The 13,700-nt window shown below is 27.8% G+C and overlaps 1 protein-coding gene across 2 annotated transcripts in view; it reads left to right on the top strand.

The window, feature by feature from the left end:
• corto (centrosomal and chromosomal factor corto) overlaps positions 1–13,700 on the top strand; it is a 635,431-nt gene that overhangs the window by 536,512 nt on the left and 85,219 nt on the right. For both annotated transcript variants that reach the window (XM_075365273.1, XM_075365272.1), the window contains one exon: positions 6,643–6,792. In XM_075365273.1, coding sequence (XP_075221388.1) covers positions 6,643–6,792 — 150 coding nt within the window. The remainder of the gene's footprint in view (positions 1–6,642; positions 6,793–13,700) is intronic.

Raw genomic sequence — 13,700 nt, 5'->3', positions numbered from 1 at the left:
AACGTAAAATTATTACTCGTTTATTTTTTTTGTAGTAGAAGCAGTAATAATAAATAATTATAATAAAAATAATAATAACATTGGGTTTATAAAAAGGTATAACAAAATGTTAATGTTACAATTTTTTCCTATTATTTATTGAAATTTATGTCAGTTCATTAATTTTTAATATTTTTAAGATATTCTTTCCAATCTATTTTATAATGCTTAAATAAATTTAAATTTACGTATTTTTTTTATTAGACACAAATAGAATGTGTTGTGTTCTACAGAAATATATATACTAATTTATGATTTAATGCAACCTACGATATATATATATGATAGCTTATTGTTATATAAACTTGTAGTATTTCTTAGGCCATGTTGTATTGCATGATAAGCACCTTGAAAACAAAAGAATTTAGACAGATTTTGTTCTCTAAAAGTAATGGTGTTACCCTTAATGTGAACAAGAGAGGAAATATCAGCTTATGTGCTGAATTTATCAGTTTAATTTTAGTTTGTTTAGGACGATGATGTGCATAGTATATTCCGCTCGGTGAAGAACGTAATCGAAAACCTTCTCACTCCATATCTTAGTGGTAAATCTGTTATTACAAGTGCAGTTGTTTCTCAGTACCCTACTAAATTCTACGTTTACGTGAAAACGATTTTTTTTTATCTAATTCGGATTGTCAGCCGTTTTAAAAGTAATTCTTCTTTCCTTCTCAAAAGTTTTTTTCTATGCCGTACTTAATGTAAATTATGAAACTATGTATATAAATTTAATAAACGTTCTATTAATATATATTATAGTGTTTAGTGAAAAATTTCTATCTTTACTGAGAACCGAATTGCAATTAAAAAAAATATATTCCGCCATATTGGACAAGATTCGAAAATATTGAATATTCAGAACCATATAATAAAATAATTAAACGACAGCTGTGAAGGTCTAATCTTAAAGATAATTAATTTTTTTTAAATATCTCAAAGAAATTACGAAATATTGTAATTAAAATAATCGTGAAACGTAGGGTAGGTTTTATATGTAATTTTCCGTTACTTTCTACGAGTTTTCTTCAAGTAAATTGTATTTTCTTAAAATAACACAAAAAAGAACAAGATTTAATATGGTATAAAACTTAATTACGGTATCTCCAAGTGGCTGGTAAGATTTTTTATAACTCTTCAAAGAAAAGCTACTTCTTTCGTGACGCACCGTACACTTTTTAAATTCTATTTATCACCTTCATCCTTTATCATTATTTATTTGAATTATGTATTCTAATCTCTGATTTCCGTTATATTTTTTATTTCATTCTAGTACAAAGTGGCTGTTGTTTTTTGAGTTTTTTTTTTAGTACAAGCTACCTACAGTTTAGTTTTAATTTCCTGGTGTCTATAGATAGAATTGCTATATTAAACGGGGAATGATCGTCAAAAATGAGGTACCCGGTTTTCTGCATATCTTTATGTGTTAGGGTTCAACTAGTTAGTAATCTAGGCAAATAACATACGTATGTATATATATATATATACGTACCGTACATATGTACCAATGTGTGCCGCACTACTTTTGGCCTTATATCTCAAAATTGATTAAACCGATTTTCTTCAGATTTGGCTCAAATTTTTCTATTTATGAAGCATTCATTGATCATATTAATTTTTATAAAAATTCGTTTAGGAGGTGGGGGATATCGCGAAAAAATAAATTTCGATTTTATTCAGTGGCATTTTAAAGAAGACTTTATTTTATATAAGCAAATTTGTTAAGCATAATAAACAAAAATAATTTTTATTTAAATCAACCCCCACCTCTTAAAATTAAATATATGGTTTTTTTTATCTCTCTCCGGTTTAGATTTTTTCAAATTTTTTTTTTTTAAGTTTATACTTCATGAATAGAGCTATGAATAAATGTTTACATTTTTAAAAGTTTTAGATCCCGGAACCATAATTAAGTAATATTTTTTTGAAAATTTTCTTTTTAGCCTCTATTGAAGTTAAATTCAGAAAAAACTTTACTTAAGTAAATTTAAACTTAATCCTTATATGAATATTTTTAGAAAAAGTTTTCTTAAACTCTAATCCCCAATCTCTAAAAAATATATATTCTGTTTTTTCTAACTTTTTTAATTTTTATTATTAAAGAAATTCTGTTGTTGTCTTTTTCATCACTTAAAGTTCTTCTAAAATTAACGAAGATTAGATAGATATTACACCCGGACCCAAAATGAAAGCAATTATTTTCCTTACTTTCATAAAAGTTATATCCTGCTATATTTTATATTTTTAAACAATTCTCTTTTAAATAGTTTTTTTTCTTATGGATAACTTCTTTGTAGATAAATTTTTCCAAATTTTCCCCACGTAATAAGGACCCCCTAAAATAAAAAAAAAAAGATTATTTGGTATTTAGGAATTGTTATGCTTAAATCTTATTTTGGTAATGCATGACTGATCGGCGTAGCCCATGCAATATCTTGCCAATTTTTTTTAATGTTACATTTTTAAATATAACATTTATGAATGTTTTTAGCATTTATTATTTTTATCTTCTTACTGTTCGTGATTCACTGTAACAAAGAATTTATTTCATCACGTACTCAAACTTGTATGAATTTCTTTCTAACTCTTTAAGTTCTATTTGATAAATAAAGAATTGTTTTATGCTTAATATATCCTCCCCTTAATCGTGCTATCTCGCTTTTGAATAACTTCTTTATTACGTACATTCTTTGTAATTCTATTTCCTAGATAACAAAATACTTTCACTTTTTAGTTAATTATTTTGTCCATCTTACTTTAGTTATTTCCAATTTAATTTTTTCACCCTTTCTCTCTTTCTCTCTCTCTCTCACTGTCGTAGCTATAATGTCTTAGCTATCACTCTCTTGTCTTATAATGCAGTATAATTGAAATTTCTTTTTTTTTTTAGTTATACCATGAATGACTCTATGTTAAAAATTATTTTTATTATTTTCAATGGTTTCCTTTAAGATTCTTTTATATACTCATATTTCTTTTGTTACTGCTAAAAAATGTGTATTTATTAATTTCTTTTTTTGACGTAGTTTTATCTTTTGTATAAAAATCACAACATATCAATAGTATTTTCACCTAATGAAAAAAAATGTTTTTTATATTAAATATTTTCACTTTGTTTTCCGTGTGCTTGTTTTTATTCTTGTAATTAATATGGCTAGTTGATTATCGATTTTAATGTTTGCTTAAGTTAATGCCTGTTTATTTTGACCACAAACCGTACAGGCTGCGTGCCTACTGCGTGTGTATTTTATTATGTTACGTATACCATAAAGTACGATTGCGATAAATCTGCGGTGTGCGTTGTATTATTGCCAGTACTGTATTTATATTTGTATTATGTAAACTAGTTATTCTGTGTGTTAAATCGGTACAGTATTACCCGAGGAAATGTGCAACCATTAACTGTATATAATAAATAAAACATGCTGTCGGTAGGAAGTTCTAACGTTCTAGATCGGGGATTGGAATCAATACACGCCACGGTATATACACGTCTATATACTGTACACGTATTCAACTACAAAACTAGGCTATATATATGCTCGCCTATCTGTTTGTGTTTGCTGAAGATAGGTTCTGATGAAATATGTAAATTTAAGTTGAGTTAGTACATGAAATATACATGCGGGACCCTGTTTCTGACACACGCCTGTATACACGTTCACATAAATAAAAAGCAAGTACATACATATAATATAATGAACTTCCAATTTTTTTTTTTTTTTTTTGTATTCAGTTTATTCCGTTTATTGCCCTCTGCTAATCTATCTGATATTTTAATAACATTTTTATTTTTCTCATGAAAGTTTTTACTAATTTTCTTGTTCACGGTTTTTATAAGACAGTGTCTCCCGTTATTCCTTCATAATTTCTCATAGCATTTTTAACAAAGTACGATAATTATTTGACTTTTACATATTTTTTGGAAACTAAAGATTAGGCAAATTAGCCTTTTTTCTGAGAGGGACGGGGGTATAACCAAACATTCCGTATAGGAATTTGATTATATAATTTTTTTTTAAATTATTATTATTACTATAAATTATTATGCATAAATATAATAATATTACTATTTAAATATTCGGCAAAAATAATTTTCACTACGAAAATATTGACTTATTTTTTATCATTTATAGCTGTGTTATTTGAGACATTATGTTCATTTATTATTGTAGTGTGTTCATAATTAAAAATAAGCTTACCTGTTTGTAAAAGTAAATAAATTTACATGTATGAAATTAATAAAATAATGTAATATAATTTTAAATAGCATTGTAATTTTGTAAGTAGAAAAGAAAAAACTATTTGTAAATAATAATTAACATCAATTTGAAAAAAGCTAGCAACAAAATTGTTATACTCTCCTGGCATTGGTTTTTTATTCTTATATAGTTAACAAATGGAAAACGTTTAAAAAAATCAAAAACGATATTTTAAAAATTTTGATCGGTTCTCCACTCTCAATAATGTCTCCAAAGTATTTTTTTGTTTTTTTGGCCACTTGTACTTTTGGGCTTAGGAAGACATAAAAAAATTCTGTTAAAAATGTGCAGTTAATAGAAATATATGTTTTTTTAGATTTTGGGGAAGGGGGAAATGTGGGAGTAATGTTCTTTTTTAAATGCTAAGCGCAGTACATGTACGCATTTACTGAGCTTATGACATTATGTTTGATTTTGAGAAAATTGATCCCAAAAACTATTTTTCCTCCTAGGAGATATTGACCGCAAAATTTTATCAACAAATTTTCCCATACACCCGAATCTCTGTGCCAAATTTCACTAAAATCGGCTTATTACCATACTTTCCTTTTTGCAGCATAGGACTATGATGTCAGGTAAAAAAAAAAGTGATTTGAATAATGAATATGTAATTTATTTAATTAAAATTTTAAATAAATTACTTTAAAATTAGATATTTTTGTGCATTAAGACAAGAGAATGAGGTTAAACATTTTTGCTGATAATATAACTAGTTTAATTTACGACTGGAGTTGAAGGAAAGAAACCGTTCCATCGTAAGCTTGGGTTAATGAAACCGTTCCTCTACTTCCTCATACGTTTTCTTCATTCTTTCTACGTTATGTATCGTCTTTCAACCGTTACAAACAGTCAGCACCGATAAGAATAATGAAGACAATCAACATATGCATAATTAATCTAATGTTGTGTCTTATGTTAATTCTATTAATAATGTTAATAAACCTATTATAAGAAATGTTCAGGGGTAAATGTTGTGTAGCCAGATTTTCTCAATTTTACAGTAGAGCTGATTTTCTTATATAAACGTTCTTAACGTTTAAAAAATCTATCGTTTAAAACTTATTTAATGGTAACCCGTTAATAAAATATATTTTATAAAGATTATTTTCTTAACATAATTCTGAATGAAGGACAAAACAAATTAACTATATAAAATAATTTTTTTTTAAGACGGGTAAACTGAGCTCCTTTGTGTGTTCAGTGGACTAGCTCTCTTTTTTTGTCTACATGAGTTTTTAATATTCATTTGTTTACTTGTGACTAAAGTTATTTTTATATACTGTAAATTAATAGGACCATGAAGATTGTCTTTAATATTGTCGTGATGGAATAAAACAGAAATCAAGAAAAAGAACGAGCCCTTTTTACCCCCAGGACAATCGTGTTCATATGTATAATTTAATAGTATTAGAATTTTTGGCGCTGATCACTTATTGTGAGCTCAAGGACATAGCACCAACAACCCAATAGTACGATTTTTTATATCTGTTATAAACCTCACGTGAAATTAATATATAATAGGGTCACGTGAAGTATAATAGGGTCAGTTTAACTTGTACAGGATATAAATTAATTTGTGTAAAATATTCTTAACAATTAATTTTATATTTAAAATAATAACCTGAATGATGTACAATTCCTATATATTTTTTATTTAAAAGTATTTGGGAGCCTTCGGTTGACATAAAAATTTAATTCAATCAGATTTTTGAAATTCGTTTTAGGATGATTATTTTTGTTGCTTTATGAAATGTCTTATTACCAGACGTTAAGATTAAAATATCTGTAAAAATATTAAAAATTTGGACTTATAGATATTATTTTCCAAAAGTCGACTTTAAGAAAAATATTACAGTTTAAAATTGTTTTGCGTATACGTGGTATATATAATTTAGGAAAAAAAAGTAAAAATATTTGGGTCAGATGAAAAAACCTTTAGTCAGCTTATTACAAATGTTTTATTGATACAATTTTTTTGCAGCTTCCTTATTCCCAGAAGCAAACATTCGTTTAAAAGTTTCTGTACGCTATATTTTCTTAACCATCAGACGAGAAAATCTAAAAAAATTGACTAGTTCTTTTTCTAACCAAAATTTGTTATAGTAATTGTTTTATCTTGAAGAAGCCTTTATTATTTTATTCTTATTGGCTGATTTATTTAGCTTTTTCAGTGAAGATTAATATGTTAGGCCTAATTTGATATTGCATTAATTTTTTTCTGTATTATACCTAGATACTGTATGATACTTTGTAATATATTTTATTTACGATGTTTAATTGTTTTTTTCAATTAATGATATATAATTTAAGTATATGATTACTTTTAACATTATTTTTTTCCTAGAAGATCTGAAGATGGCAACGTTACCGAAACCTGTCCAGAGAGAATACGCTGCGGCGAAACGTCAAAAAATACAAAATACAATGACAACGACATCGACGTCGTCGACGCAAGGTTCGCAAAAAAATGATTACCACTATGAAATGATGACAGGTAAATCATCCTGAACTTTTTTATTTTACGCATTAACGTTTTTTATTTAGTTTTAATTTGTCTTGTAAAATTTTGCATTTTTATAATATTATTAGTTTTTAATATCGGGTCAACTTTTATTTTAGTTTTTATTTTGGTTTCTTAATTCTGGATCTTTTTAACATGGTAAACATTACTATTTTAATCACATTGCCAAAGAAAAAAATGAAATATTGGTAATATTCTATTTAAAAATTTAAAAAACTTTTATCAATTTTTATCAACATTTCAAAATTATGTTCGTAGGAATATCAAACTATTATTTCTTTGTACAACACTGATTTAAACAGACCTTTTAAAATGTTGTTAAAGAGAGACATTCATTCTTCAGTAGAATAATAAGTAATGAGGAGAATTACCTTATTATACCGGGTGTCCTTAAAAGTGAGGCCAAACTGTAGGAAGTGATTCTACTTAACATACCGACGAAAAAATTCCCAGTTAACATAGGTCCGAAAACGCATATTTTTCTCTCTGCTATTTTGTGTTTTTTAAGAAACAAATTATTTTTCGAGAACGATTTCAGATAACGCAATAAAATTTTGTACTTTACTTTAAACTAACATTTTTTAATAGGGGAAAAAATAAGGATACTTACTCTTCGTTGACCAATTTCAAAAGAGCGGTCGTTTCAATTTTTCAATCTTAAATATCTTAGGAATTATTAGATTTATAAAATCATGTTGTATTATAAAAATTATGAACAATTTTTTTGTGAACAAAAGAATACCTTAGTTGTTAAAATCCGACGAAAAAAACCGAGTTACTCCAAAAAGTAGGCCTTAACCGATATGACGGCCATCTTGTTTTTTTTATTATCGTGACTCACTTGATAATTAAGTCAAATTTTCTAATTAAAATTGATAAAAATTCAACAATATGGCTACTTAATAATAATTATTATTGTAAGAGCTAGTCTAGAAACAATTCTCAGTAATAAAAAATTGTGAAAGTCAAATACATAGGTTATTCAAACAAATTTTTAAAATGAAATAAAACAAAAAAAAATATGTAAAATATATATTCAAACAAATTTTATTAATAAAAAAGGCTATAAATAAGTACTCTGATAATTGCAACTGAAATAGCAGGTTTGTCTTACTTTTATTTTCTTGTTTAACCTCCGAAACCACTGTTAGGTATTGCTTTAGAGGATGAGATGAACGAATTGTAGCGTGTGTGAAAATGCCATGCCTGACCGATATTCGAATCCGGGACCTCCGCATTAAAGACCGAGACGCTACCACTTGCGCCACGGAGGCCGGCTGTTTTTTTTTACTTATGTTTCGTGTTCTATTACTTCAATTGAATTGTGATATCTGTGCTCTGAATTTTGAAAATCTTTGTTTTTTATTGAAAATTGTCATTAATCGTATTAATTGTCATTTAAAATGAATAAAAATTATATAAATAATAACTCTCTGATATTATTTTATATACGGTCTTGCCAGTGGCAATGCGATGGTGGCGAAACGACTTTACCAAGAAAAGTATCCAAACCGCCGTCAGCCAGATAGAAAATTATTTTCTCGTTTTCATGCACGTTTAAGCAAAATTGGGAGTTTTAAAGCCGTCATAGTTGGTAATAAAAGACCTAAAACAGTTTCAACGCCACTGGTAGAAGAAAGGGTTTTGAACAAGTTTGCACAGGATCTAGAATTATCATGCAGAGTTGTTATCCAATAAAACATAACTTGTAATACAGTATGGAATATTTTACACCCATAATTATTGTACTTGTACCCATCTGCAATGGGTACAAGCTCTTCTAACAAATGACAACCAATCGGATTGCATTCAGTCGGTGGTTAATTAGCAAGTGTGCCCATAACCCGGAGTGGATATCTTATATTCTTTATACAGCGTCTTTCACCAAGGATGATAAAAACAACTTCCACAACCGACATGTTTGGTGTGAGGAAGATCTTCATGCATTTTTGGGAGCAATCTACATGGATTAGCTAATCGGGTCTTTCTTTTTGCCACAAGTATTGACAGGTGACTCGTATTTTGAATTCATAAGAAATTACCTTTCTGAACTTCTAGGGGTTGTTTCTTTGCAAAACACAATGAACATAGGTTCATGCTTGATGGTGCGCCAGCCCGCTTTACAATTGGCGTAGGAGAAAAATTTATCGTTTTCAAGAGTAGTGGATTGGTCGGGGCGATCCCATTCGTTGGCTTGCACGCTCCCCAGATCTGAACCCATCTTTAAAATATTACCTATGAGAACATATAAGTCTCTTGTTTATTTAATACCAGTTGGCTATGTTGATAAGTTGAAGAAAAGAATTGCCCGCTCTTTATAAAAAAGAACCAGGGAGCAGCAAGAAATCTTTGAGCATGTACGTCACACTAAACGTGTGGATTGATGTGTTAGAATGAATAGAGGTCACATTGAATATTTATTGTGATTCTCATCAGAAAACAAACAAAATTTCACATTCTCTTACAATAATTGTTATTAAATATCCATAACGTTGAATTTTTAGCAAATTTAATCAGAAAATTTGATTTAGTTATCAAGTGAGTCACGATAATAAAAAGAAAAAAAACAAGATGACCCCCATATAGGTTGATGTCTACTTTTTGCAATAACTCTGTTGTTTGTCTTCGGATTTTTATCACTAAGGTGTCATTTTGTCCATAAAAATCCCTTATAATTTTTGTAATACAACACAATTTGAAAATATTATAATTGCTACGATATTTAAGATTCAAAAATTGAAACCACTGCCATTTTGAAATTTGTCAACGAAGAGTATCGTTATTTTTTTCCTATTAAAAAATATCTGTTTAAAATAAAGTATAAATTTGTATTGCGTTATCTCGAACCGTTCTTGAAAAATAATTTTAAAAACACAAAATAGCAGAGAGACAGAAAAATATGCGTTTTCGGACTTATGTTAACTGGGCTTTTTTCTTCAGCATGTTAAGTAGAATCACTTCCTACAGTTTGGCCTCACCTTTTAACAACTTTCTGTATATAGTATCTTGCTGTTCTTTACATATGTAACATTAAACAAATATTTTTAAAGTATTTTTTACATTTCGAAAATAATTTTAATAAATCTGACCCAGTTTTAAGTAATTTCTATGTTTTATTTAGGTTTAAGGTACGTGTGCGAAATAAAATTATGTAACTATAATTCGAAAGTTTTTTTTTTCACTGTGCGTGTCCTGCAGGCTTACTACAGACTACTTCCTCCAAATTTTATTTATTTGAAAATAAATTATTCACGTTGTTATTAACGCAAGTTTATGGTTATTTATTGTAGTTTGACCGAAATACCAGCAATAAATTTAATTAATATATAACCGTATCGTAATTGATTATATTTTTCTTTTTAGAAACCTTAATTTTCCTTTAAAAAACGAATTTAAAAGGAAATAACTTAAAAGAGATTTAAGGAAAGGGTGTTGAAGAAATAAAAAAGAGAAAAGGCTCTGGTCTACTTTCGATTAGATAGATACCACCAACTTTTTTTAACCCTCCTTTTCGTTGAATGCAACTTTTTTTGTTAAAAATCTTAAAAAAAACTCGTCTTGCACACTCCCATATAATTAACTACCCTTTCATTTTGCCCCTCATAATTTAATGAATTCTTCTTTTTTTTGTTTTTATCTTTCTTATCGTGACAGATTTTATTTTAAACATATACATTTATTATTTGATAATTTTATTTTTTATATAATTGACCGTTTCTGTTAATTAGGAGTCTTATTTCTTTCTCGTTTATCTTTTAATTTATTGTTATTCAGGTTTTTTATCTTGTTAAAAAATTATTCCTTTTTTATTTTAATTTAATAGAAATTTTAACGATTAATTCATCTATACATCTGTTAATAGTATATTTTCTTATTTCGTTTTCCATTAAATCGAATTTATATATTTTATTACTTCTTTTTACGTAGATTTATTTATTGCTAATCCTTTTTCACAGTACTTTCCACTTTTATATTAAACGAAATTATCTTTTTACGATATTCTTCTAAGTAATTTTTAGATTAGTAATGTAATTAGATAAAGCGTTTATATTTTATTTCGTATGTACTTCAATAGTCATATAAATTCCATGGATAAACAGATTTTTTCCTTTATAAATCTTAATTTTTGTAGCAAAAATGATTAATTTATGCGTATATTTAAGCTGAATCAATAAAAATTATTTGATTAGTAATGTGCTGTTTCAATCCTGTACAAAAATGTCACTAACTCTCTCTCTCTCTCTCTCTCTCTCTCTCAGAGAGTCAGTATTTGTAGTTTTAAAAGAGGTGGACGGATGGTTTTGGACACCCGAAATATATATATATATATATATATTTTCCCTACTTTCTGGTTACTGGAGTATTAATTATATTTTAAATGTTTTAGCATTTTAAGTACTATATTTCAAAAAGATTAATATTATTTTTCTTAACTTGTATTTCCTAGTAATTTTTTTTTATATAGAGCTATTGCAATATTTTCCCTCTTAAAAGTATTTTTTCTAATATTTCATTTAAACGTATTTCAACACAAAGAAAAGTTTTCAACGAAAATTGCTTTCATATTTTTTCGTTTAGTGTGTTGAAAGAAATCTGTTTTGTTCAGTTATTTTATGTTTCTGTACGTGACGTAATCATTTGTAAAAATTGTTCACGATTATGAAGTTTGAGGGTAATTATTTTTTCTTACGAAATATAAGGTAGGGGGAAATAATGGTGTTGTGTTTTTGTTAATAGTGGGGATGAAAACTGAAAGAGTCAGAGTGAAATAGCTGAGGAGAGATAGAGAAAGAGAGAGAGTGAGAAAGAGCGAAACACCTAGCAATAATTGAAGTTAATTAATTGTACAAGTGTCTGGTATAATCGTGAGACAATGTGGATGATAAATGAACAGATTCACAGATGCAAGGAAAGTAAAGAAGGAATTTATGTGTGCACGGTATCAGCCATCTGCTTTGATTCATTACGCCTGTATGATTTCCCTCTCCCTCTTTTCAAATCTATTCACTCTCTCTCTTTCTTCACTCTTGCATGCTATGCTCGGTTTGCTTACGTTTTCTTTGCTTTTCTTTGCTTTCAAGAAAAAAATCACCGCCTTAGTGAATATCTGGTTTTTTTTGTACGTATTGAACGAATGACAAAACATAGGAAAAGAAGAGAAAGAATGTGAAGAGTGAGAAAAAAAAATGAGAGTTGGTTGTTTGATATATTTTTAATTTATTTATTTTTTTAATGTAATGTGTAATATTATTGAGGGTAATAGATTGCATGTTGCGTTAGATGCTCGTAGTTTTATTTTATACGAATATCCGTCATTTCCAGTCACTTTTACTTTCTCTCATGTATCAAGTATGTTACATTACTAATAATGATTGATTGAGATAAATTCTGATTTTGAGATTCTGAAGAATTTTTACTCTTTTAATCTTATGTTATGTCTACTGAGCTGATACAATTTATGGTTAAACCGTTATCAGAACAAGCATTGGGGACGGTACATTAAATTTATTGTTTTAGAATCTTTCCCATACTTTCTACTAATGCAGAATGTAAAGCACCTGATTGGAGGTGTAAGACCAGTTATATTTTATTTCTTTGGGAATAATTATGTTTACCATACAGGTACTATTTATGGTTAACATCAATGATTGTTTCAGTTGAGTTTCATCTGCATTCCCATAGATTTTGCATGCTGTTATGCTACCGTAAATTCTCTTCAGTTAAGAAGATCATAGAAACCATTTCATTCCTTACTTTCTGTAATAAGCCTGGCATGATCAGCATGTCATTCTTCATAATGAATATCTTATTTGCCTATGAATGATTTGTGGCCAAAACGAATAAAATCTAAATAAATAAAGTTTTATGAATTTGAAAAAAATTCTGTATAGGAAATTTAAAAATATCCTCGCATTAAAATTTGTGAGTTAAATGTTATAATTCATGAAATTTCTACCTTCTTTTATTATTTTTCTTTATCAACTGGTTTTCTGGTGTATTCCTTTATTCATGCTGATATTTACATCAATAAGATGCCTGCTTTTTTGTAAGTACCCAGTTGTTATTATTATTATTATTGTTATTGTCTCCTTTAATGTTCTTATTCTTTATACTTCTTTCCATTAATAGATTAATCAATAATCTATACCTTAATGTACTCATCTTACTTATAACATTTTTTTTCATAATTACTATATAATACATTTATCTAATTCGTATTCTAACCTACATCTAACCTTGTTTGGTTTATTCAAATACTCGTACATTAAACTACTGTCATTTCAGTTGGGGTACATGAACTATTTTAGTCTTGTAATTTAATTTGTACTAAAATCGTATACAAATGTAGAGAAAATTCACTTTATTATTATTATTATTATTATTATTATTATTATGCACCTTTTTACTTCCTTGTCCGAAGTAAAAGGAAGTATTGTGATAGCGAAAAATGTCGGTTTTCAGATTTAAACGGAAATATCCATTTTGACTAGTTTCAGCGTGACGCCTGTACGTATGTATCTCGCATAACTCAAAAATGATTAGCCGTAGGATGTTGAAATTTTGGATTTAGGACTGTTGTAACATCTAGTTGAGCACCTTCCCTTTTGATTGCAATCGACTGAACCAAAGGTGTCCATAAATGCCCAAAATCCAAAAAAATATTGGATTTTTTACTTTTTTTAACTGCAGTAATAAGCCCTCGTTGAGAGCTTTTCAACGATATATCATAAGTAGTACTTATTTTCATTGATTCCAGAGTTATAGCCACGTAAAATTCTAATTAATGAAATATTTAGATTTTAGAAGGGGAGGCACATTGGTTCGAATTCTACTTCATTTCCTTTTTTTATGTTTTAATTTTTAAATTAATCAATTTTTAG

The sequence above is a fragment of the Lycorma delicatula genome, chromosome 5 (assembly GCF_047948215.1).
Source record: "Lycorma delicatula isolate Av1 chromosome 5, ASM4794821v1, whole genome shotgun sequence".
NCBI classification, from domain to species: Eukaryota; Metazoa; Arthropoda; class Insecta; order Hemiptera; family Fulgoridae; genus Lycorma; species Lycorma delicatula.
This window is presented reverse-complemented; position numbering and strand designations above follow the sequence as displayed.